General features: G+C 48.4%; 1 protein-coding gene across 1 annotated transcript; it reads right to left on the bottom strand.

Moving 5' to 3' along the window:
• Positions 1 to 498: 498 nt before the first annotated feature.
• Positions 499 to 23,156, bottom strand: LOC120403977 (NACHT, LRR and PYD domains-containing protein 12-like; the record flags this gene model as incomplete). Its single annotated transcript, XM_039535998.1, has 8 exons — positions 499 to 933; positions 3,017 to 3,187; positions 8,414 to 8,584; positions 11,544 to 11,714; positions 13,384 to 13,554; positions 15,239 to 15,412; positions 21,253 to 21,423; positions 23,113 to 23,156. Coding segments are annotated over 8 exons (1,173 nt in total), but the record flags the coding sequence as incomplete, so codon positions are not given.
• Between the last annotated feature and the right edge of the window lie 770 nt (positions 23,157 to 23,926).

Below are 23,926 nucleotides of genomic sequence, written 5' to 3'. Positions count from 1 at the left end.
TGTGTTTTTTCAAAGCCTACACTGTAATAGCTCTGGGTGAGGGGAGGAAAGTGTTCACCAGCACACATTGAAATGTCAGGAGAAAGCTTTGTAATTGGCTCTGAGCTTGTGGTTCGGACATTAAATAATAAACTCCTTACAGTATTAAGAGAGTGACCCAGCACCAAGTTATAGATTTGGTTGATTGGGTAAAATTCTTTAGCTGGGATTCATAACCCAAACAGTCACCTTCTTAGATCATTTTTAGGATTAATACAACAAATAATCAGTTCTTATTAATTTGATGAGGTAACTAATTTGGTGACATAGTTTTGATTTAACACTGAGACTAATTTAATTGGGGTTTGATTTTGTTTGGATAGTTGCATTGCTCTGTGCTTCATTTAGTTTTGTAGTACGATTAGTAGCTTCACTTTGGTGATACAGTTTGTTGGTGTAATAGTTTTAATACAATTTATAAAACTGAAACCAAACATTTCTTTCGATAAGCAACAGGGGTCTACAACCTTGAGGATGTGGGCAGATATCAGTGGGTGAACCTAAAAAGCCTAACCAGCTCCACATAATAAGCCTTTGGTTCTCACAGACCTGACAGTCTCTTCCAGTCCTGCGCCTGTGGAGGCTGAATGTGTAAATTCAACAACCTCACAAAACGGGAGCGTATTTTCCCCACAGTGTGAGGTTCTCACTCTTAACACCAGCAGGAGAATATGCATCCGGAGTCCTTGGTGATGCCAGAGATGCCTTAAAAGAGGCAGGTCCTGTCCCTAGCTGCTGTCCCAGCTAGCAGGCCGACAGGCAGGCCAGAGCAGTGTCGGTGCAATGGCTCCTGCTCACCAATTCTTCCATATATGTATGACCATATCAGGTTTCCTCTTTTTCACAGCATCTAGCTCTCTCTGTGTCTCTTCATTTACATTGACACTGCTCAAGCTGTGGGGAAAAACAAGTCAAGAAAAAGTGTTAGACATAATGCCTGAGAACACAGTCCCTTTGAAGCAGAGTTAGCCGCACACCATTGGTTTCAGTGAAATCATCTCTGGAATGGACACAAAAGACTATTGCAATGAATGTTCAGACATAACTATTTGGGCCCATCTTCTTTCCCCATCCCACACATTTCTGGTCCACACCGATAGTCACCATCTGCACTGGATTCCCTCTGGAGTCTGACGAGGCCCGTCCTTGCCTGCTGAAGAGGCAACTCTCGGCCCACTTAGAGGGAGGGAGATGCCAGCATGTGACATTTATAGCAAGCAAGAAAACAGACTTCAGCGAACTTATTTGTTTCTGAATTGTTATTAATCTATAAAGTTATTGTTCTAAATTTAAATCATTTTGAAAGCTGCCATCATGTGTTTTGGTTGTAACATCCCAGAACCAAAGGCTGTGTGGGGGATGTCTAGGACTGTGTAGAAATCTGGACGTTGTTTAAATGTATTTGCTATCTCAATGCTCCACAGAACTTACTTCCATTTTTTAATTCCCATCAGTCTTTTATCTTCCTTTATTTCTGGTCCTTTTAGTTCTCTCTCTTTTATAGATTTGCCTTTTCCCCTTCAGGCCAGTGGTATAGAAATTTCAAAACATTCTCTTGTAGCTGTCCGGCTGTCCAGGTGTGCTGGATTTAAATGCTGCTTAAGCTGAAACTCTGGTAGCTTTTATGAACTAAAATGATCTTTAAAACAGTTTAAAACTGCCTGAAATTGTTCTGGAGGAAAAGGCAGATGTCAGTTGCCTAAGGTGCCGGCTGGACCTTCCAATCCTACCAATATCTGTATGAGCTACTGAATAGACAGACAACCAAGATGAGGAGGAGAAGAGTGAAGAAACGGGGTTGCCATCATAGATAGAAAAAGAAATTAAACAAAAACAATTAGGTGTCGACTTTGTATCCTTTCCCTCTTTTCCTTTTTCTTTTTTTCTTTGTTTGGCTTTGTCCCAGAATTATTTGTTGAAATGGTGGTAAATTATCATTTGCATGGAGGGCTATTTTAATTCAATTGTGAAACACCCCCGACTCGTATTCTCAGTCCTGCTTACTGAGTAAAATAACTGAGATTCTAACTAGAGTGACCAGATATTCCGATTTTATAGGGACAGTCCCGATTTTTAGCTCTTTTTCTTATATAGGCTCCGATTACCCCCCACCCCCTGTCCCAAATTTTCACACTTGCTGTCTGATCACCCTAATTCTAACACAAAACTACGCTGCCTTTGAAGTGCTCAGCCACTTTATTATCACATGTTTAAGCTAGTCAAGCCGCATGAATAATACATTTTTCAGATTGGTGGCTGAACTGAAGAAAAAAAAAAGAAAAGGTTCATTTTGAATCAAAACCTCAAATTTTCAGGGTTTTTGTTGTTGTTGTTGTTAAAAGAAATCAAACAAACAATTTTTTTGGTGCCAAATGAAAATTTATTTGATCTGAAAAAAATTCGGGTCTTTTTGTGGTTTTCTTTAGTTTCTTTTTAAGTGTTTTTTACCCTCAAAAAACAAATTAATCAAATTAGCTACATTTCTAAACAAAACATTGTTTCAAAGTGACAAGACAAATCTTTTGTTTAAAAAAGCCAGCTTTTTATTCTGCCAAAATTATTCACCAAATGCAACCTCCATTTGCAAATATTTTCATCCTGAAACTGCATTTTTCTGCACATTTACTATTTGAGCAAAAAATGTCACCCAGCTCTACTGGTATCACAGCAGTGGATCTCTCTTCCATTCTCTGCAGGAGGAGACTAGGTGCCAGTTCTTGGGTGCATGGACAATAACATTGTGACCCCAGGAGAAAGAGCTTAAATCATATCACTATGTGCCAGATTTTCCAAAGAACTCAGCACCCACAACTGGGGCTGGATGTTCAAGGGGACTGATGTCCCATTTATCCAGGGTGCTGCTGGCTTTTCTGAAAATCTGATCATAGAAGTCACAAGCTACTGCATGCTGAGCACTTTCGAAAGCCTGGCCCCATGTGAAAGGAACACTCGTGAAAGGAGCCCACTTGTAACTTACCCCAGTTTCTGCAGTTTGCAGTTTGGGTGTTTCAGTCCTTCACACAACTGTTTCACACCTGAGTTGTCCATTGTTTTCTCTCCCAGGATCAGCTCTGTCAGCTTCTGGTTGGTGCTGAGAGCAGAGGCGAGATCCTCACAACAAGCAGCTGTGAAATGGCAACCACTCAGTCTGCAGGAGCCAGAGAGATACAAAGATTTATGACTGCTTATTTTTGCCCCATTCCCTGGCATCAGCAGTCTTCATTCTAGGCATGCACAGTAAACCACAGTGCTCTGAGAGGAGCCTTTGAGATTAGTCATAAATTCCAAGGCCAGAAGGGCCCACTGTGATCATCTGGTCTGACCTGCAGTACAGGACGTCCCCCAAACAATTCCTGTTTGAACTAGAGCAGAGCTTGTCGACAAAAATATTCAATCTTGATTTTAAAATTGCCAGTGACAGAGAATCCACCACAACCCTTGGTAAATTGTCCCAGTGGTTAGCTGCCCTCACGGAACCTTATTTCCAGTCTGAATTTGTCTAGCTTCAACTTCCAGCCATTGGATCCTGTTATACTTTCCTCTGCTAGACTGAAGAGCCCGTTATTGAATATTTGTTCCCCACGTAGGTACTTGTACACTGTGATCATGTAACCTCTTAGCCTTCTCTTTCTTAAGCTAAGTAGATCGAAGTCTGTCACTATAAGGCAGGTTTTCCCATCCTTGCATTATTCTCATGGCTCTTCTCAGGACCTTCTCCAATTTATCACCATCCTTCTTGGACTGTGGGCACCAGAACTAGACACAATATTTCAGTAGCCATCATCACACCAGTGCCAAATACAGAGGTAAAATAACCTCAACTCCTACTCGAGATTCTTCTCTTTATACATCCATTAGCCAGGGGCGGCTCCAGGCCCCAGCATGCCAAGCGTGTGCTTGGGGCGGCACGCCGCGGGGGGTGCTCTGCCGGTTGCCGGGAGGGCAGCAGGCTGCTCCAGTGGACCTCCTGCAGGCATGCCTGTGGAGGGTCTGCTGGTCCCGCAGCTCCGGTGGAGCATCCGCAGGCACGCCTGCGGGAGGTCCACCAGAGCCGCGGGACCAGCGGACCCTCTGCAAGCACGTCTGCGGGAGGTCCACCGGAGCTGCGGGACTGGCGACCGGCAGAGCGCCCCCCGCGGCGTGCCGCCGTGCTTGGGGCAGCAAAATGGCTAGAGCCGCCCCTGCTATTAGCCCTTTTGGCCACAGCAACACACTGGGAGCTCATGCTTAGCTGATTATCCACCGTACCCCCTCAAGTCTTTTTCAGAGTCACTGCTTCCCAAGATAGGGTTCCCCATCCTGTAAGTGTGGCCTAAATTATTTGTTTCTAGATGCACACATTTCTATTGGTCTGTATTAAAATGTACATATTGTTCGCTTGCACCCAATTTCCCAAGCAACACAGATTGCTCTGTAGCAGTAACTTCTGCTCTACATTATTTCCCCTTTTGCAATTTTTGTGTTATCTGCAAACTTTATCAGTGATACTATGTTGTCTGCCAGGTCATTGATAAAAATGTTATGAAGCATAGGGCCAATCGATCCCTGTGGGATCCCCATAGAAACACACCCTCTTCTCTTAAACACTATAAGCCCTGGAGGGAATAATTTACCATGTGCAGGTGTTGTGTCAGTTACTATGTGTTCTATATGCGATTGTTCAGATGAGTTGAAGGGACAGGCAGATTGAGGTGTGTGATACAGGAGGGCCTGGGAGCAGGGGTAGAGTGGTAGCCTCAGGCTAATTAAGGTGTGGTTCCCTGTAGACTAGGGAGGGTTGCTACAGGTTAATTGTAGCACCTGTAGTCAATTAAGGCCCCATCAGGAACCTAATGAAACCCCCTGCTTCAGGCAGTCAGGGGAAGAGGAGGAAGGAGAGAGGACTAGAGCTTGGAGGTGTGTTGTGAGATTTGAGAGATCAGAGAACCAAAGTAAGGGAGACTCCCTCCTCCAACATCTAAGGACTGAGGATAACCCCACCCAAGGGGGAAGAGGGTAAGAAACCTGCAGAGGTTGAGAGGGACTCAGAGTGAGGAGAAAACCCAGACCCCTTTCCCGCTTCCCTCCTCTACCTCCTTCCTGGGCCACTAGTGGGGCCCTTGGCACCCAAGAGCAGGGGCAAGGGGTAGTGTCTTAGCCCCTCCCAAGAAAAGCGCAGGACCCACCATACAAACATTGGCCATCTTATTACAGGTGCTATTTCTAATGGGTGGGATGGTCCTAACAATACACTGTAATGACCTGCTGGTTCCCTACTGGTTCCCTGCTAGAATGGTAGGAAGAGAAAGGACTAAACCAGTGTTCCCCAAAGTGGTGCCTGTGGGTGCCATGGCACCCGACAGGGCATTTATGTGTGCCCGCCTAGTGCCCAGCAGAGGACCTGCCAGGGACAGAGAACTCAGGCTGTAGGCACGGTGTTCTCGGTCCCCGGCAGGTGCGGGGCCCACCTACTGCCCAGCAGAGAAGAGAATCTGGGGCCCTGCGCCTGCTGGGCACAGAGTATTCCAGGGCTGCAGGCACCGGTGTTCTCTGTCCTTGTGGCTTTTCTCCAGCATGTCTCTGGATTCATATATTATGTAATATTAAATATGTTTTTTGTTATTATTTAATGTACAAATACAAAATAAGCCTTGAAAAATTGTTGGCGCCCGCCACGCTCTTCTGAAAACATGAATATGCTACTGGTCACAAAAAGGTTGGGGATCACTGGGCTAGGTTATTCTGGTAGAGGAAGAACCTAGATTAGCATCTCACCAGTAGGGGGCGCTGTGTTAATCAGAATGACGAGGAAAGAGAAGTGACATCCTTTGGACAGAAGGGATCAGGCTGGGAGAGCGAGAGGGCCAGTGTGTGGGGGGGGTGAGCAGCAGGCTGCAGGTAGCAAGGACAGAAAGCCTGGCAGTGGTATCCTGAGAGCCAGGGCAAGGAGGCAGGTGGGAAGGGGAGAGCTGATCAGAGAAGCAGGCTGTGGCTGGCGGGCTGGGAGCAGCAGCACCAGGACATGTGGGGGTGGAGCAGCCTGCAAGCAGGAGGCGAGAGGCAATTGCTAAGGCTGGGTGACACAGGAGGACAATGCACAGGGATGCTGAGGAGACCAGAGATGACAGGGCTGAGCTCTGGCCAGTGGGGTTGCAGACCAGCCTTGAATTAGCTGCCATGAGAAGGATGTGCCAGAAAGGGCACTGGGTGCCAGCCCACAGCCGGTTCTCAGTGACATATTTGCTGACTGGGCTGTGTTATCAGTAGCTGGGGTGACAATGCAGATTTGGCCATGCACTGCTACAGGCTGGGGAGCGACTGGCTAAGCAGCAGTTCTGCAGAAAAAGATCTGGGGATTACAGTGGATGAGAAGCTGGATATGAGTCAGCAGTGTGCCCTTGTTGCCAAGAAGGCCAATGATATATTGGGCTGCATTTTAGTTGGAGCATTGCAAGCAGATCAAGGGAAGTGATTATTCCCCTCTCTTCAGCACTGGTGAGGCCACATCTGGAGTATTGCATCGAGTTTTGGATCCCCCACTACAGAAGGGATGTGGACAAATTGGAGAGAGTCCAGAGGAGGGCAACAAAAATGATTAGGAGGCTGGGGCACATGACTTATGAGGAGAGGCTGAGGGAACTGGCTTATTTAGTCTGCAGAAGAGAAGCGTGAGGGGGGATTTGATAGCAGCCTTCAAGTACCTGAAGGGAGGTTCCAAAGAAGATGGAGCTGGGCTGTTCTCAGTGGCGGCAGATAACAGAACAAGGAGCAGTGGTCTCAAGTTGCAGTGGGGGAGGTCTAAGTTGGATATTAAGAAAAATATTTCAGTAGGAGAGTGGGGAAGCACTGGAATGGGTTACCGAGGGCGGTGGTGGAATCTCCATCCTTAGAGGTTTTTAAGGCCTGGCTTGAAAAAGCCCTGGCTGGAATGATTTAGTTGGGGATTGGTCCTGCTTTGAGCAGGGGGTTAGACTAGATCAGTGGTCCCCAACGTGGTGCCTGCGGGCACCATGGCGCCCGCCCAGGCATTTATAGTGCCCAGCAGGGGACCTGCCAGGGACAGAGAACTCAGGCTGCAGGCGCTGGTGTTCTCGGTCCCCGGCAGGTGCGAGGCCTGCCTAGTTCCCAGCAGAGAAGAGAATCTGGGGCCCTGCGCCTGCGGGGGACAGAGTACTCCAGGGCTGCAGGCATCAGTGTTCTCTGTCCTTGTGGCTTTTCTCCGGCTTCTCTCTGGATTCATATATTATGTAATATTAAATATGTTTTTTTGTATTATTTAATGTACAAATACAAAATAAGCCTTGAAAAATTGTTGGCGCCTGCCACGCTCTTCTGAAAACATGAATGTGCTACTGGTCACAAAATGGTTGGGGACCACTGGACTAGATGACCTCCTGAGGTCCCTTCCAATCCTAATCTTCTATGATTCTGTGAAATGATGGGTAATGATCAGAGGGGAGTCTCAGCCCCTTTGTGGGAAACACATTAATGTTGATATTTATTCACATTTACTGTTTACAGCCCTTTTGGGAGAAAAGAGCCATGTTCAATTTCCTTTTCTTTCCAGCTCTTTTGGGAGAGCAGGAGTGACAGCTCCAGTTCAGGGCAGTGTGCACACATGTGGGGTTGTTACTGCCTTAGTGAGTAAAATCATTGTTTTCTAATGTCAAAATATGCTGCATTTGTGGTTTGCTAAAAGCCACCAGATTCTGTCCTCGGCTGCACCAAGTTCACATCTGGCACTGCTGAGAGACTTCGAGGAGAAGATATTGGCTGTAACCCACCTTCCTACTGCACTGATCCTGGGCCAGATAGGGGCCAAAACAGCCTCTGGTATAACTAAGAGGAATCTCAGGACTGCTCTAAGTTACTCCAGCTGCTGTGCCAGGCTAGGATCCGGTGAAGCGTCATTGCGCTCCTCCCTGCCCCTCCTAACCTCTCTGCCCTTCCTATGCTGAGGCAGGAGGGATGGTGTGGAAGGGAGCCAAAAATGTGGTTAGACCTGCTTTGCACCACCTAAGGATTACCCTGTATTGAGGGACCTTTGGCTGCCCCTTTAGGACAATTACCCAGCTACTTTGCCTGCTGAACAGGGCCCAGGGACTGAGCCCACTGCAGTACTCAGAACTCCTGCATCTTGGTGGGAGTTAGAGCAGCTGATCATTGTAGCCCCTTCTAGCCCTATGTTCTGCAGTTCTCTCATTATTCAGTTGTTTAACTAGCAGAATGTGACCAATGAAGATATCAGTGAGTCTCTGTTCTTTGCCTTGGGAGCAGAGTGGGGCTGGTCCATGGCTGGGTTCTATGCAGGTTATTGTGACCCTGATAAACAGAGTGTAACTCACCAACTACAGTGTTAACAGGCACAGACTAAAGGGAACCATCTGGAACTTACTGCAGTTTCTGTAATTTGCAGTTTGGATGTTTTAATCCTTCACACAGCAGCTGCACTCCTGAATCTCCTAGGTTGTTCCACCTTACGCCGAGCTCTGTCAGGGTCAGGCTGGTGCTGAGAACAGAGGACAGATCCCCACAACAAGCAACTGTGAGATCACAATACCCCAGTCTGTAGGATATGAAGATATACAGAGAGCAAAATGATGACTTGTTTATGCCTCTTCCTCTGCATTTCCCCTTCTTGATACCTGTGTGTAACTCTAACCCAGGGGTAGGCAACCTATGGCACGTGTGCCAAAGGCGGCATGTGAGCTGATTTTCAGCGGCACTCACACTGCCCAGGTCCTGGCCACTAGTCTGTGGGGCTCTGCATTTTTCTTTAATTTTAAATGAAGCTTCTTAAACGTTTAAAAAAACTTATTTACTTTACATACAACAGTAGTTTAGTTATATATTATAGACTTATAGAAAGAGACCTTCTTAAAACATTAAAAGGTATTACTGGCACGTGAAACCTTAAATTAGAGTGAATAAATGAAGACTTGGCACACCACTTCTGAAAGGTTGCCGACCCCTGTTCTAAAGTGATTCTTAATTTGGAAGCAATAGAGAAATCATTTCACTTTGATTCAGATTACAAAAAGACCCCTACATGAAGCTTTAGACCAGGGGTGGGCAAACTACAGCCCGCAGGCCATTTTAAGCCGGCCCTCAAGCTTCTACTGGGGAGTGGGGTCTGGGACTTGCCGTGCTCTGGTGCTGCAGCCGGGGAACAGGGTTGGGGCTGTTCCACACGGCTCCCGGAAGCAGCCACGTGGCCCCGCTCTGGCACTCCAGCTGGGGAGCGGGGTTGGGGGCCACTCCATGTGGCTCCTGGAAGCAGCGGCATAGCCCCACTCTGGCTCCTATGCACTCCAATGTCCTCCTCCGGTGCTCCAATGTGAGCTGCAATGGCGGTACCTGCAGATGGGGCAACGTGTAGACAGGGCCGGCTCTACAGTTTTCGCTGCCCCAAGCAGCGCGCCAAATTGCCGCCCTGGCGGCGGGGGCAGTCCATGTGCCCTTAGGGCGGCAGGCGCGTTTCCGTGGAGGCGGCAATTCGGCGGCAGCGTCTATGTTTAGCTGAAGCTGCCCCGGACAGCTAAACATAGAAGCTGCCGCCGAATTGCCGCCGCCGCGGAAATGCGCCTGACGCCCTAAGGGCACACAGAGTGCCCCCCCCCGCCCATGGCAGCAATTTGGCACGCTGCTTGGGGGCAAAACAAGGGGGGCTGCCACCCCTTGCAGAATGCCGCCCCAAGCACCAGCTTGGAATGCTGGTGTCTGGAGCCGGCCCTGCGTGTAGAGCTGCCTGGTTGCGCCTCTGTGTAGGAGCTGGAGAAGGGACATGCTGCTGCTTCTGGGAGCCATTTGAGGTAAGTGCCACCTGGAGCCTGCACCCCTGAGCTTCTCCTCGCACCCCTGAGCTTCTCCCCACACCCCAACCCTCTGCCCCAGCCCTGATCCCCCTCCTGCCCTCTGAATCCCTCCATTCCAGCCCAGAGAACTCTCCTGCATGCTAAACCCCTCATCCCCAGCCCCACTCCAGAACCTGCACCCCCAGCCGGCCCCCCGTCCCCCACCCCAAACCCCAGCCACAGCCCAGAGTCCTCCCGCCTCCAAACCCCTCAATCCCAGCCCAGAGCACTCTTCTATAGCCCAAACTCCGCATCCCCAGCACCACCCCAGAGGCCGCAACCTCAGCCGGAGCCCTCACTCCCCTGCACCCCACTCCCCACTGCAGCTCACAGTCCTCCCGCACCCTGAATGCCTCATTTCTGGCCCCACCCGAGAACCCGCTCCCCCAACCACAGCCCTCACCCCTTCCCACACCCCAACCCCAATTTTGTGAGCATTCATGGCCCACCATACAATTTCTATTCCCAGATGTGGCCCTCAGGCCAAAAAGTTTGCCCACCCCTGCTCTAGACCTCTAACACACAATTAGAGCTACAACCAAAACCCCAGTAGCATTAAATTAATTATTCTAATAGGAACTTATCCATTCAGCTACAGAAAACACCTTCTCAACCCTCTTTAAAACCCCAATCAAACAGAGGCTCATTGCAGCATGCCCAGAAGGTCCCTAAATGTGGGGTATTTTGGACTGCGGGAAAGGGAAAGTCCCAGAGCCCTCACAGAGGCCAACCATCCCTTCTCTTTTATAACAAAGGGGGAATCAGCTCAGGTGCCCGTGCTGACTGCAGTTGGGGCAGACACAATCCCTCAGGTAGGCCAGTCCCAGGTCATTTAGGGCTTTATCGATCAGAACCAGCCTCTTAAATTCCACCCAGAGACCAATGGGCAACCAGTGCAGATCCTGGAGCCATGTGCTCCCAGCAGGATGCTATGCTCAGTAAGTGACCTAGCACTGTCTACACTGGGGTTTAGGTCGGCTTAACTCTCTCGGGGGTGTAAATTTTTCATGCCCCTGGGTGACGTAGCTGGGTTGACCTAACTTTCTAGTGTGGACCAAACCTTAGTGAGTACAATAAACAGAGGACCTACAGAAAATATCTATGGGGCATGAAGAGGCTCCGTGTGACCCAACTTCTGTCTAGTAAAATACGACAAATCTACAGTGTGGTGGGGTCTCTCAGCTGTACGCAGAAGGAGAGTAGGTGTTTTTGGGTGGTCATTAGATGAACCATTTGGGATTTTTTTCAGTGAAATAGTTTTTCCATCAGAAAATGCAGATTAGTCACACACTTTTTGTGGGAACGTCGTGGTGTTGATGGAAGTCCTGTCAGGAAGGTCTTTCTTAGCCAGGCTGGACTTTCAAGGCAAAACTACAGACAGAGCAAGCCTAGAATAGCCAGTAGCCCTGTGGTTGGGGCATTCACCTGGCCTGTGTGAGGCCCAGCTTCGTCTCCTCCCAAATCAGGCAGAGCAGCCACTTTAACCTGTGCCTCCCACACCTCAGGTGAGTGCCCTAACCAGTGGGATCACAATGCAGAACGGGGGAAATATTAAGTTTTCTCAGGATAGAAAACAGTTTTCCTCAGCTGCCAGGAGTACAGATGCCTCAGTAGACAAAGCTCAGGTCACTGTTAATAAGCACAGACTGCAGGAAGCCAGCGGTTACTTACACTAGTTTCTGCAGTTTGCAGTCTGGGTGTTTCAGTCCCTCACACAGCAGCCGCAGGCCTGAATCCCCCAGTTTGTTATCCGCCAGTTCCAGCTCTGTCAGGCTCTGGCTGGTGCTGAGAATAGTGGCGAGATCCCCACAGCAAGCAGCTGTGAGGCTGCAACTCCCCAACCTACAAGAGACAAATACACAGAGAGGGAAGTGATCACTTGTTTCCTCCCTGTTGGCTGTGGTTCCCTCACTGGTGTCGGTATCTGTCTGGAGAGGGTTTCATTTCCATTCTGGAGGGAGGAAAGGATGGCTCCTGCCACATGTGCCACTAGCCAAATACTTAGGGGCTAGGGACATCCCAGGCCCTCAGCGAGTAAGGGGCTAATTCTGGCTTCCTTCAATCTGTCCTTGCACAGGTGCTCAGGGAAAGGGCTATAAAAACAGCTGTTGGGGAGCCAGTGGGTGCAGAATGGCTGTGGGTTGAGATGGCTGCAAATCCAGGCTGAGCGAGCCTCAGGCTGGGGTGGTTTATGATTTGATGTGTTTAAGTTGTTTTGCTTTGCTGATTGAGATTTGCTTCTGCTGAAATATCCTTCCTGATTACCAGAGTCTTGCTGCCGTAGAGTGCTAGGACCATGGTACCACCCCATACACCTGCTGCCTCTTCCCGACTCTCAATAGAACATTTGCTGTTGCAGCTGAGTCTTCAGAGCTTTGCTGGTCCTGCAAATTTGGCCTGAAACTACCCCTGGGAGGATATATCATGCAGGGTCTCTCAGGCGTCTGTACTGCATCCGGAACTGCTCAATATTTTCATTAACAGCTTGAATGATGGAGTGGCAAGCACACTTATAACATCTGCAGATGGCACCAAGCTGGGGAGGGGTTACAAACAATTTTAGAAGACAGGATTAGAATTCAAAATGATCTTGATTAATTGGAAATTTGGTCTGAAATTTATCATATTAAATAGAGACGTGCAATGTTCTGCAGTTAGGAAGGTAAAATATCAAATGCACAACTACAAAATGGGGAATAACTGGCTAGGGGGCAGTACTGCAGAAAACGACCAGGGGATTATAGTGAATCACAAAGTGAATATGAGTAAACAGTGTGATGTATTTTTTGGAAAAAGGCTAATATCACTGTAGGGCGTGTTAGCAGGAGAATCGTAGGTAAGACATGGGAGGTGAGTGTCCCATTCTACTCATCACCAGTGAGGCCTCAGCTGGAGAACTGTGTCCAGTTTGGGGCATCACAGTTCAAGAAAGATGTTGACAAATTAGAGAGTCCAGATGAGAGCAACAAAAGTGAAAAGAGGTTTAGAAAACAAGCTCCACAAGAAAAGGGTGAAAGACTTGGGCATGTTTAGTCTATAGAAGACAAGGCTGAGGGGCAACATAACAGACTTCAATTATGTGAAAGGTTGTTATAAAGAGAACGGTGATCCATTGTTCTCCATGTCCACCAAGGGTAGGACAAGAAGTAATCAGCTGAATCAGCAGCAAGGGGGATTTAGGTTGGATATTAGGAAACACTTTCAAACTATAAGGAGAGTAAAGTCCTGGAACAAGTTACCTAGGGAGACTGTGGAATCCCTGTCCTTGGAGGTTTTTAAGAACAGGTGAGACAAACACCTGTCAGGGATGGGCTACGTTTACTTAATTCTGCCTCTGCACTGTGGGATGAACTCGATGACCTCTCGAGGTCCCTTTCAGCCGTATATTTCTATGGAGTGGAAGGTGCAGGGCCTGGGGCTGGTGGGAGCACAAGCATTACAGTTCGGTAACCCAGCAGCCAGAGCGACCATGCTAGCAGGCACAGACTGGAGCAGACCAGCCAGTACTTACAGTATTTTCTGCAGTTTGCAGTTGGGATGTCTCAGTCCCTCACACAACACCTGCACACCTGAATCTCCCAGCTTCGCTCCCGAAAGGTTCAGCTCTGTCAGGGCCTGGCTGGTGCTGAGAGCAGAGGAGAGGAACCCACAACATACAGCTGAGAGTCTGCACCACTCCAGCCTGCATGAAATGAAGAGAGAATGGAAAACGATTCATTTCTGACCCATGCACTGTGTTCCCCTCACAGATGTCTGTGTGAGTCTAGAAATATTTATTATTGTGGGAGTGCAGGGAGAGACGACAGCGCTGTGGGAAGAGGCCAGGGGGAATAAAAACACAAAAGGCCGTTAGTGTGGATTTTTTCCATGCACACCCGTCAGGCAGGGTTTAGCTCTCATTTAAGTTGGTGTAACTCTGGAGCAAATCCCTTGCAGTCAATAAAGGCAGACTTGCAAATACAGAGCAGCTGAGAGCACAGTCTGGCCCATTATGTCGGTTACGCAGCACTCCACAAGTGACTGGTCAGTTGAAGTAAAGGGAGGGGGCAGGTTGTGGGTCACTTTTAGTGGGTTGGGAGTGGGAAGGTCATGGATGGAAAATAGTTCAAACGTTTTCATTGCTAGCGCTCTGGATCCTTTCTGGTCTAAGCAGATGGAGCCAGTATAAGCTCTCCAGTCCAAAATGTTCCCCAGGGCCGTTTTGGGGCAGATTTTCGAGACAAAAGCACCAGCAAAGTGAATGTCAAAATCAGCCTTCTGTTTCTGCAGCTGCTGTCTATCACTGGAGGTTTGGGGTTAATGCCACCAACTCCTAATCCAGGGACCCCCACTCTTTCCCCAGAACATCAGACCCATGGCTGGAGGGCTGAGCTGCTTCTGTCCCCATCTCAAAGCTCTGCCTGTCAGTATGTAGGTAGACAGGACTCATTTCAAAGCTCTTTGTTTTTTCTCCACCATCAGTGACGACTGGCCTCTCCTCCCCCACAGCCCTGCAGAGAGTGATGGTGGCACCTCTCCCTGGTGGCAACAGCCCCATCTCTCCCTCACAGCTCGGAGGAGGGTGGGGAACGAGTAACTCACTGAGAGTGATATGGGGGGGAGCGGGAGGGAAGATACACAACTGAAGTGTGTCTGCTTCACTGCTGTGCTGCTCTGACAGATCTACTGGAATAGTCCATGGAATAGTCTCCCCCCAGAAGGGGTGGAAGCTCCATGACTTGGGCCATCATCACAGTAGACTAGACAACTCACGGGGAAATACACTGTAGGGAGCAGGGCACAAGGTGAAATAATGGCCTTGTGAATCTGGTGCAGTGCCCACCCCCCACCAGTTTTGGATCTAATGTGCTGCAGAGAAGGGGTCTCTGGAAGTTGTGTTAGTGACAGATCACTCCTACCTCACCACCCACCACACTCTGATTGACAGCTGCCTCAGAAGGAGGCAGCTTGTGCCACTCACTGGGCTGGGGTATGTGCACTCAGCTGCTTTGACGCCATGGAAGGCTTTAAATCTGTGCAGAAAAATGTCATAAGTTTTAAAGTTAATATATAAAGGTGTCAAAGTCATTAAAGTTATCTTTAAAATGGGCTGTTAGTGGAAGAATTGGTTTAAAAAAATAAAATATTTATTCACTGGGACCGTGTTACCAGCTGTCTGCTGTGGGCCCACCTTTGCTTAATATTTCCATTTTCCAAACAGGGCAGGCTGGGTGCATGTTGTGAGACATTGACAATGGTGCTGGAGAGACACTGAACTCTCAGTTTTTCCATATACCTACAGGGGGCAGACACCAGCTACAGCCCCTGTGAAGCACTTTACATAGATGTCATCTGAAAATACACAGAGGAGACCAAATATTACTTACCCCAGCATCTGTAATTTGCAGTTTGGATGTTTCAGTCCCTCACACAGCAGTTGAACTCCAGCCTCTCCCAGAGAAAAATTATAACTGAGGTCAAGGTCTGTCAGGCTCTGGCTCCTGCTGAGAACAGTGGAGAGATCCCCACAGCAAGCGCCTGTGAGACCGCAAAATCTCAACCTGCAGGAGAGACAAATGCAGAGCAGATCCATCAGAGAGTGAATGAGGCTCATCACAGCCGTTCTGACAAGTGGCCCCACCCAGCATCTCCTTTCCCTGACCAATCAGTATCAGGAATGAGCCACAAAACCAGCCCTAGACTCTGTCCTAAGACTCATCCCTTGACCAGTGAGAAGCCAGAACCAGGTTTGGGTGTGACTTCCTGCATTAGCCCCACTGCTTGCACTATAAAGAGAGAGAGAGAAAGTGAAGTTTCAAGGAAGGCTCTAGGAAAGGGTCAGGAGGAGGAAAATGGGGAAGATGGATGGAGAAGTTTAGAGGGTGGAAAATATCAGAAGAGAGAAGTTAATTGGAGGGTAAAAACAGACACTAAAAAACAATGAGGAAAAAAGAGTCAGAGAAAAGGAGAGAAGAAAACTTTCAAGCAGAGAAAAACTAAAAATAGTAAAGGGAGATCTAGAGGCACTCTGTTATATTATTTTATATCAAGTTTGATGCCACAACATTGCAATAAAATATACTCATGACATGTGGCCAACCCCAAAAGTTCCAAAATCATGAGTCAGGCTCCAAAAAGTCACGATATCGTCTTAGATTTCATGGGATTTTTTTTACAAATACATTTTGGGTTCTTTTTCTTTGTCTTCTGGTTTTTGAGACTTTAGGGTTTGTGTTTTCAGGCTCTATCTGTAACCACAAGGGCTAGAAACTTAGCCTTCATTTTTAAAAAGTGAGGGGCTCACTTATTCACATGACTCCAGGAGCTGTGACTTTAAGAAAACCATCAAATATCAAAATTTGTGATAAAATTATGAGATGGCAACAATATTATATATCAGACAACGTGACTTCATAGGACAATGGGGTCTCTGTAGCCTGGTTAGGAATGGTAAGTGGGCATGGGAGTCCATTTGACCAGAGCTTAGAGGAGGGAATAACCTGATTTTTGTTTACCTCAAAATCTTTATAGTAAAATAATGGGTTTTCAGTCCTCCTTTAATTGCAAATCTGAATGCAAACTTAATTATAGAATTGATAGCACTCCCTCAACAAGTTTTTCCCCAATGCTAGTGCTAGGTTTTAGAATATTTCATGCTTGCATCTACCTGAAATAATCATATATATTTAGGGGTCCTGTGGTTTTGATGCACATCTGGTTTCACAGTACGTTATCTGATGCACTAGCAAGTTATCCTAGCACAGAAGTCTAGATGAACAGCGGCTGTGCTCGTATTATTGATTATTTTATTATATTATTTTTATTGCACAGCATTCTGACTTTGAAACATATGAAAAGCTTCTAAAATACAGGAAATTGCACCTAACTTTTCAAAAATGTCTGGGTGGTGGTGGCTAGTTCATGCCGCTGCTCACCACTGCCCGTGCTACCATGGCTACGCTACTATTTTTAGTGCACTAGCTCAGATCAGCACTAGCATTAATGTGTGTACGTGAGCTGGGAATCACACACCCCCGGTTCCAACTGCTGACAGAGCCTAAGGCTTCAAGGGCAGAGAGCTACTTATCAATGGATAGATACTAGGAGTAGTGACGAGGGGTCCAAGCACAATATCTGATTTGAGGAACTGTGTTCAGGAAATTCAGGAAGCTGACTACCCAGGGCCTGGAGTTACCCAAGCAAAAATGCAAAAGCCATGAAGAGCTGTGGGGAGGCGAACTCCTATCCCCCGCCCTCCGGATACATACTCAGAACAGCTAGCCTATGCCACTGCTCATGCTACTGTAGCTACATCACTATATTTAGCATGCTGAGTCGATGAGAGCTAGTGCGAGTGTGTCTAGTCACTCTGGGAATCGCACTCCCAGCTCCGAGTGCAGACGTAGCCTTCATGTGAACAAAAGACTGTGGGAGTGTCTCATGGGTATGAGACTTTTCCACTCCAATCCAAGATTTACATGGAAGCAGGGCCAGTGCAAGGAAGTTTCGCCTAGGGCATGAAACTTCCACCTTGCGTCACCTTCCCACCCTTTAACTCTCCCCCCAGCAGCAGCTACCCCCCCCCCCTGCAGCTAACCCCGCCCAGGGAGACACCCCCCCACACGGAAGCTAACTCTGCCCGCAGATACCCCGCCCACACATGTGGAAGCTAACCCCGCCCGGAGAGACTCCCCCACCCCGCGCAGAAGCTAACCCTCCCTGGGGAGACTCTTCTCCCGCAGAAGCTAACCCTGCCTGGGGAGCCCCCTCCTGCAGCAGCTAATCCCGCCTGGGGAGCCTGCCCCAGCTCACCTCGGCTCTGCCTCCTCTGCTGAGCATGCCATCGCTCTAATTCTCCTCCCCTCCCAGGCTTGTGGCACCAATTAGAGGAGAATTAGAGCTGGGGCTGTGTGCTCAGCAGAGGAGGCAGAGTGGAGGTGATCTGGGGCGGGGAGCAGTTCCCCTGTGCGCCCCCCCTGTTACTGTGGGCAGCCCTCCCCACGGCCCCCCACCCCAGCTCACCTCCACTCCACCTCCTCACCTGAGCAGGCTTTTAGGCACCCCCAACCACTAGGCACCCTAGGCAGCCGCCTAGTTTGCCTAAATGATTGCACCGGCCCTGCATGGAAGACACACAAGAAATACAAGCCAGCCTCTGGAAAGCATTACTCTAGGCACCAGCCACCAATCCAGTGCAAATGAGTTTCAGCCACTGCACACAAAATTACTACAGACACAGGCACACCTCAGGATCAAAGCTTGTGTTGAACAAAGCAAGGTTAGTGGCTGAAAAGCCTTTTATCAGCTTGGATTAGATCCCTGATCTGGTCTGCATCCCCAGAGCCTGGCTATCTGACACAGCAGGCTGGGAGCTGGATCATTTCATCCTTCCAGCTGACACAGGGCCCTACAGACCCAGACTAGGCAGTTCCAGCAGCGGAGCACCAATGTTATTGCCACCCAGCTTCAAATGCAAAAGAAGCTCCTTTATAACAAAATCCCTTGAGTGCATCTACTTAATCTGAGAGACCAATGACAAGCCCAATAAGACATTCCAATAGCACAGATCTATTACCTACAGAGAGCTCAAGTTTTCTGGAGGAGCTGACAGAGACACTGGCTCACATGGTGATGCAGTTCCTGAGGCTTCTCATTCTTGGAGGCTTAACAATCCACACTGACAATACACCTGATTCAATGCACAAAACTTTCTATTTGCCCTATTCACCTTTGGATTCTCACAGGCAGTCCCTAGGCCTTAAACACACACACAGCTGGTCACATCCTGACCTTTATAATGAATGTGGATCAATCCCTGATGCCAGTCAGATTGCCACCTTCAAAAGAGAAAGAACAGCCATACTCCATCTAGCCCAGTATCCTGTCTTGTGACAGGTGCCCCAGAGGGAATGAACAGAACAGGTCACCATCAAGTGCTCCATCCCCTGTCGCCCATTCCCAGCTTCTGGTCAACAGAGACTAGGGACACCATCCCTGCCCATCCTGGCTAATAGCCAGTGGTAGACCTATCTTCCACGAATGTATCTAGTTCTTTTTTTAACCGTGTTATAGTCTTGGTCTTCACAACATCCTCTGGCAAGGAGTTCCACACTGCTGACTGTGTGTTGTGTGAAAAAAATATTTCCTTGTGTTTGTTTTAAATCTGCTGCTTATTAATTAATTTTTTTTCTTAACATCATAGTCCATCCTAGATTGCTCACTGATCCAGTTAGACCCACAAAGCACTGATGCCCTAGCCCAGCAGCCAAGGACTAGAAGAACCAGTGAGACATCACAGTCACTGACTGACCGCAGCCACGAATACTTTGGTTCTGAAACACTTCCTTCCCATATGGCCCTCACAGAGCTTTGTGGTTTCTTCTTCCTGTGACAGATGATGCAAGGAGGCAAGAAAACCCAAGTGTCAGTGTTGAGAACACTCAAGAAGATACAGATGTCTGAACAACGAATTCTTCTTTGCCTGCTCCTTGTCCCTGGAGGAGACTAAGAGATCCTCCTTCTCCTCTTCCATAACAACCACCGAGGCTACATTGATGCAGTTGGACTATGGGGGTGTGAATTGCAACAGCACAGCATTTTGGTGCACACAGCACCCCAATGTGGATGGTCCTAGTGCAAACTAAGAGGTAACTAGCTTGTGTTAACATAGTCCTCTTCAAACAGGACTATGTTAGCATGAACTAGGTACCTTTTTGTTTGCACCTGCATTGTCTATATGGGGGAGTTACAGCACAGCAGTTTGGTGCATGCTGCACTTCATACCCCTGTAGTCTGAACTGCAGGGCTGGGTAGACAAGCCCCAAGTCACACCCCACTGAACTATTTTGGATTGTCAATAACATTGTTAACCTAGATGCCTCCTAGCTCCAGAGCCCAGCACCACTCAGCGTGAGGAACTGTACCCACTTCACAGAGAAGATCTTCCACATTCAGGATGGCCTCTATGGCCATCAGGGACAACACAAAACCCTCCTCAGAATTCTGTTCATTCACAAAACAGGAATCCTAGACAATGCTAGAGGAAATCTGACCCTCTGCCTATGACTCTGATCCTTGATCTCTGTGGCTAGTGCAGGCCAGTAAGAGCAGGGCCATCCCTAGGGGGGTGCGGGGCCCGGGGTGAATGTGATGAATACATCACTTCCGGGACTGACCCGTCACTTTTGGGAGCGACTGTGCTGGCCAATTGCTCTGGCCCACAGGGCCCTAAAAGCGCGGGGCCCAGAGGGGTCGTCCTGATTCGCCATACCCTAAGAACGGCTCTGAGCAAGAGCATCTAGAAACCCTACTAACAAACACTGTCATCATTTGCTTTTGAGGACAGACATCTGCTCCCCCAACCTGGAGCATGCAGTAACCTGGCCAGGACTTAAGAATTCATTGCTTGATACAACCAGCCTTACATGTGAATGCCCGGTATCATCAAGTCTCTTGTTTCTGAGCAATCTAGTCAAGCAGTTACTGAACAGTTGCATCCAACTTCACCTGTCCATTGGCAATATCCAGCTGGGTTTTAAGCCTAGACACAGAACAGACACGGCACTGCCAAGGCTGATGGAGAACCTCCTCCTGTCCACAGGCGAGAGGATTTTTGAAGCTTTTTACTGTCAGGGTTTGCAGAATGGTGACAAATCCTGTTCCTGTTGAAGTCAACAGTAAAACTTGGAGATGGGGTGGGGGAGCACCTTAGTATTCGGATGTTGTGTGCAGCAAAAATTGCTTTCATCCGGCTGAACGATGACGGGAGGACATGGGATGGAGAACCGAGAAGATTCAATGGCAGCCTGGGTGTAGGTGAGGGGACGTGAGGAAGTAAAAATCAACAGGGAGGTCACAAACCTGGATGGTGGGGCAGGGTCAGGGACAGAGGGAGAATCAGGAGGGGATCAAGGCAGCAGGAACTGACTTAAATGAATCTTATATTATTTTGTCTCCAGTTGGCTCAATGGGGTGGGAGGTGAATTCCCTCAGCTCTGTAAGTGCTTTGAGATCCTCAGCTAGATGGTGCTCTAAGAGGGCATGTCATTTGGCTTCAGGAATAGAGATTATTCCTGTCCTTCCCACCACCTACCCTACAGAGCAGGGGAGAGGGATGAGAAGTGGATGCGGGGGTGACTGGACATGAGGAGAAATAGTTAACAGAGGGATCAGAGCTGTCCTGGTTTGCAAGTGGTGATTTTTATTCACTGCAAGGGTCCTCCTGGGTAGTGGCTCCTTCTTGCTCTCACATGTTTGGGGGTGGGGAGAAAGTGTCCCCAACTGAGGCATTAATAGGAAAGACTCAGATTTTAACCTCACCACGTACCTGCAGGAAATTTATTGTACCCCATCCACGCCTCCTGCCAAGGTCTTTACATAGAGGAAACTGGTCAATACTTACACTAGTCTCTGCAGTTTGCAATTTGGCTGTTTCAGTCCTTCACACAGCAGCTGCACTCCCAGAGCTCCCAGTTGATTATCTCTCAGGTCCAGATATGTCAGCAACTGGTTGTTGCTGAGAGCGGAAGAGAGCTCCCCACAACAAGCAGCTGAGAGTTTACAAGCCTTCAATCTGAAAGAGATAGATGCACAGATTAGAGAATGAGCATGTCTGTCCATCCAGTCCTCTCCTCTCAATTGAAATTCCAGCGTGGAAAGCCAAGAAGCATTTACCATAGTCCCCATGACCCTTAATCTAAGGATTTGCAACACATCAATAAACAAATGCATAGAGACTGGTGTGAAAAATGAAGAATAAGGGAATTATATAGGAAGCCAGTTGTACATTAGAGTTTCTCTTTCTTGTAGACTAAAAGTCTCAGTGCTTTAGAAAGAAATATCACCCAGATCAAGGAGACTATGACCAAAATAGACAAACTGAAGATATATTGTCCTCTTTTCTCAATCTAGCTGCATTTACACCAGGGGTTGAATTTTTAATTTATTTTTATTTTAATTGACTTTTCCACACCTATGAGCCTTGTAGCTATATTGACCTAAATTTTAAGTGTAGATCAGGTCTTAAACATGATGGCTAGATACTGAGGGCTTGTCTATACAAGGACATTGAGCAGAATAGCTCCCTGTGTGGACACACTCTTCCAGAATCAAAATAACTTTTCCTTTAGAACAATTACTCTGCTTTGCCAGCTATTGGGATTCTCATCTGTTGCAAGCTGCAGAGTTGTCCATTAGCAGCCTGGGGATCTCAGAGCAGCTCTAGTTTACACTAGGGAACTATTTGAATACCTGGAGCAGCCCTGAATCTGGGAGGCGTAAAGGTGGTTTAAATCCACTTAGCTCCACCCCCTCTCTGGAATGTGAGATCTTTGCTGCGCCTCTTAGAAGCTCAGCAATGAATCTTAACCTTGGTGTTGGCAGAAGTGGGATTGTAAAAGAGAAGTTTACACTGGGGTCCTTCTATGGGCATCTGTTATGTCCATTAGCCTGTGTTCCACAAGTGTGCGTTCAGCTAAGCTGAAGATGAGGGTAGTGGGTGGCTGCATTTTCAGTGGGCTGGTGAATCCCGAAAGGCGGCTGTGAAACCGTTCAAAACTTTTTCTCGGTGAGCTTGGAGAGGCCATGGGAAGTGCCTAGCTTCTATTTACCACAACAAACTGACATGGGCTCTGGCAGTGCTAGGGTCGGCTGCCCCCAGGCTACTTCCAGACTCCCCCTCGGGTAGTACCTGGGTCAGGGTGGTGTCCTCCGGGGGTCCAGCACCATGGGTTCCTCGGGGCAGTGGGTGAGCGACAGGCCCGGCACCTCCTCCGGGTAGTGAGCGCAGGGCAGGTCCGGCACCTCCTCTGGGTAGCGAGCGCAGGGCAAGGCAGGGCAAGTCAGGCCAGTCCTGGTGTGCACCTTGGGCCACGGGGTTTTCCCAGTCGTGGGCGAGGCTGGAGACGTCTGTCCTGCCTGGCGACTGGCTCCCTAGTGAGCTCTGAGGGCAAGCCTTTATACTTACGAGTTGCCGCCTGACCCTCTGAGAGACGGGCTCCGAGCTCCCTAGCTCCGCCCACTCTGAGCTCCGGATGGGCTCGTCCCGCTCCAGGGTGGAGGGGAGCCACACCGCCTCACTACACAGCTATTTTTAGTCCTGTAGTATGAACCTGGATCAGTTGATCCAGGATCTGAGAATTCACTGCTGTGGGTCTTTTTTGCAATGTAGACACTGACTTCATGTACCTGCAGGGAGCCAGCATCTTACACCATCCTCACACTCCATGGAGTCTTTTACGGAAAAAAAATGGTAAATACACACCTCAGTTTCTGCAGTTTGCAGTTCACATGCTTCAATCCCTCATACAGCAGCTTCACTCCTAATTCTCCCAGGCTGTTTCCTGCCAGGTGCAACTCGATCAAGGTCTGTTTGGTACCAAGAATAGAGGAGAGATCCTCACAGCAAGCAGCTGTCAAACGGCAATCACAAAACCTGCAGGAGATAAGCAGAGAGGAAAATGAGAATTTCTGTCTGTCCAGTCCCGCCGTGGGTTTCTAGAAAGATTCCTGTATTTGGGAGTGAGGGGGGAAGGGAGGGGGAATCACAGAGCTGTAGTAATGGATGATGGGGACCACATGGTTATGTGTGGATTTCAATCCACGTGCATCTGTAGCTCTCATTGATCCTGTATTCCCATATGAGTGTTTTCCACCTCTGAGCAGACACACTTGGGCATCTGCTAATAAGAAGTTTTGTGGATGGGAGGAGCCTTTTCTTCTTTCTTGCTGCATCTTGTCAATTGAGGACTCAGCAAATAAGCCACCATCTATGGAAGACTTAGTATTGAACATTCAGGATTCAGGGATGGCTCCAATTTGCCACATCTCAAGTCTCACCCCCCCCCCATCTCTCTCGACCATACATTAGAAAAGGCTGGAATTTCCCTAGAGAGCCCAGTCTCAAAGGGCACAAGAGAGAGGGAGGTCTCTCTTTGCCACATCCCTGAACAAGAACCTACCAGCCTTCTGCTGATAGCCTGAAGAATAGATAATGTTAGCAAAGGGGGCTCTCTCTACCTCCGGGAGAAGAATGCTCCTGTGGACCTTAATATCTGCTTCTGGTGACACAGGCACTG

This window comes from Mauremys reevesii, linkage group 4 (genome assembly GCF_016161935.1).
Source record: "Mauremys reevesii isolate NIE-2019 linkage group 4, ASM1616193v1, whole genome shotgun sequence".
Classification (NCBI taxonomy): Eukaryota; Metazoa; Chordata; order Testudines; family Geoemydidae; genus Mauremys; species Mauremys reevesii.
Note: the sequence above shows the minus strand (reverse complement) of the source record. Positions and strands in the feature narration are given on the sequence as shown.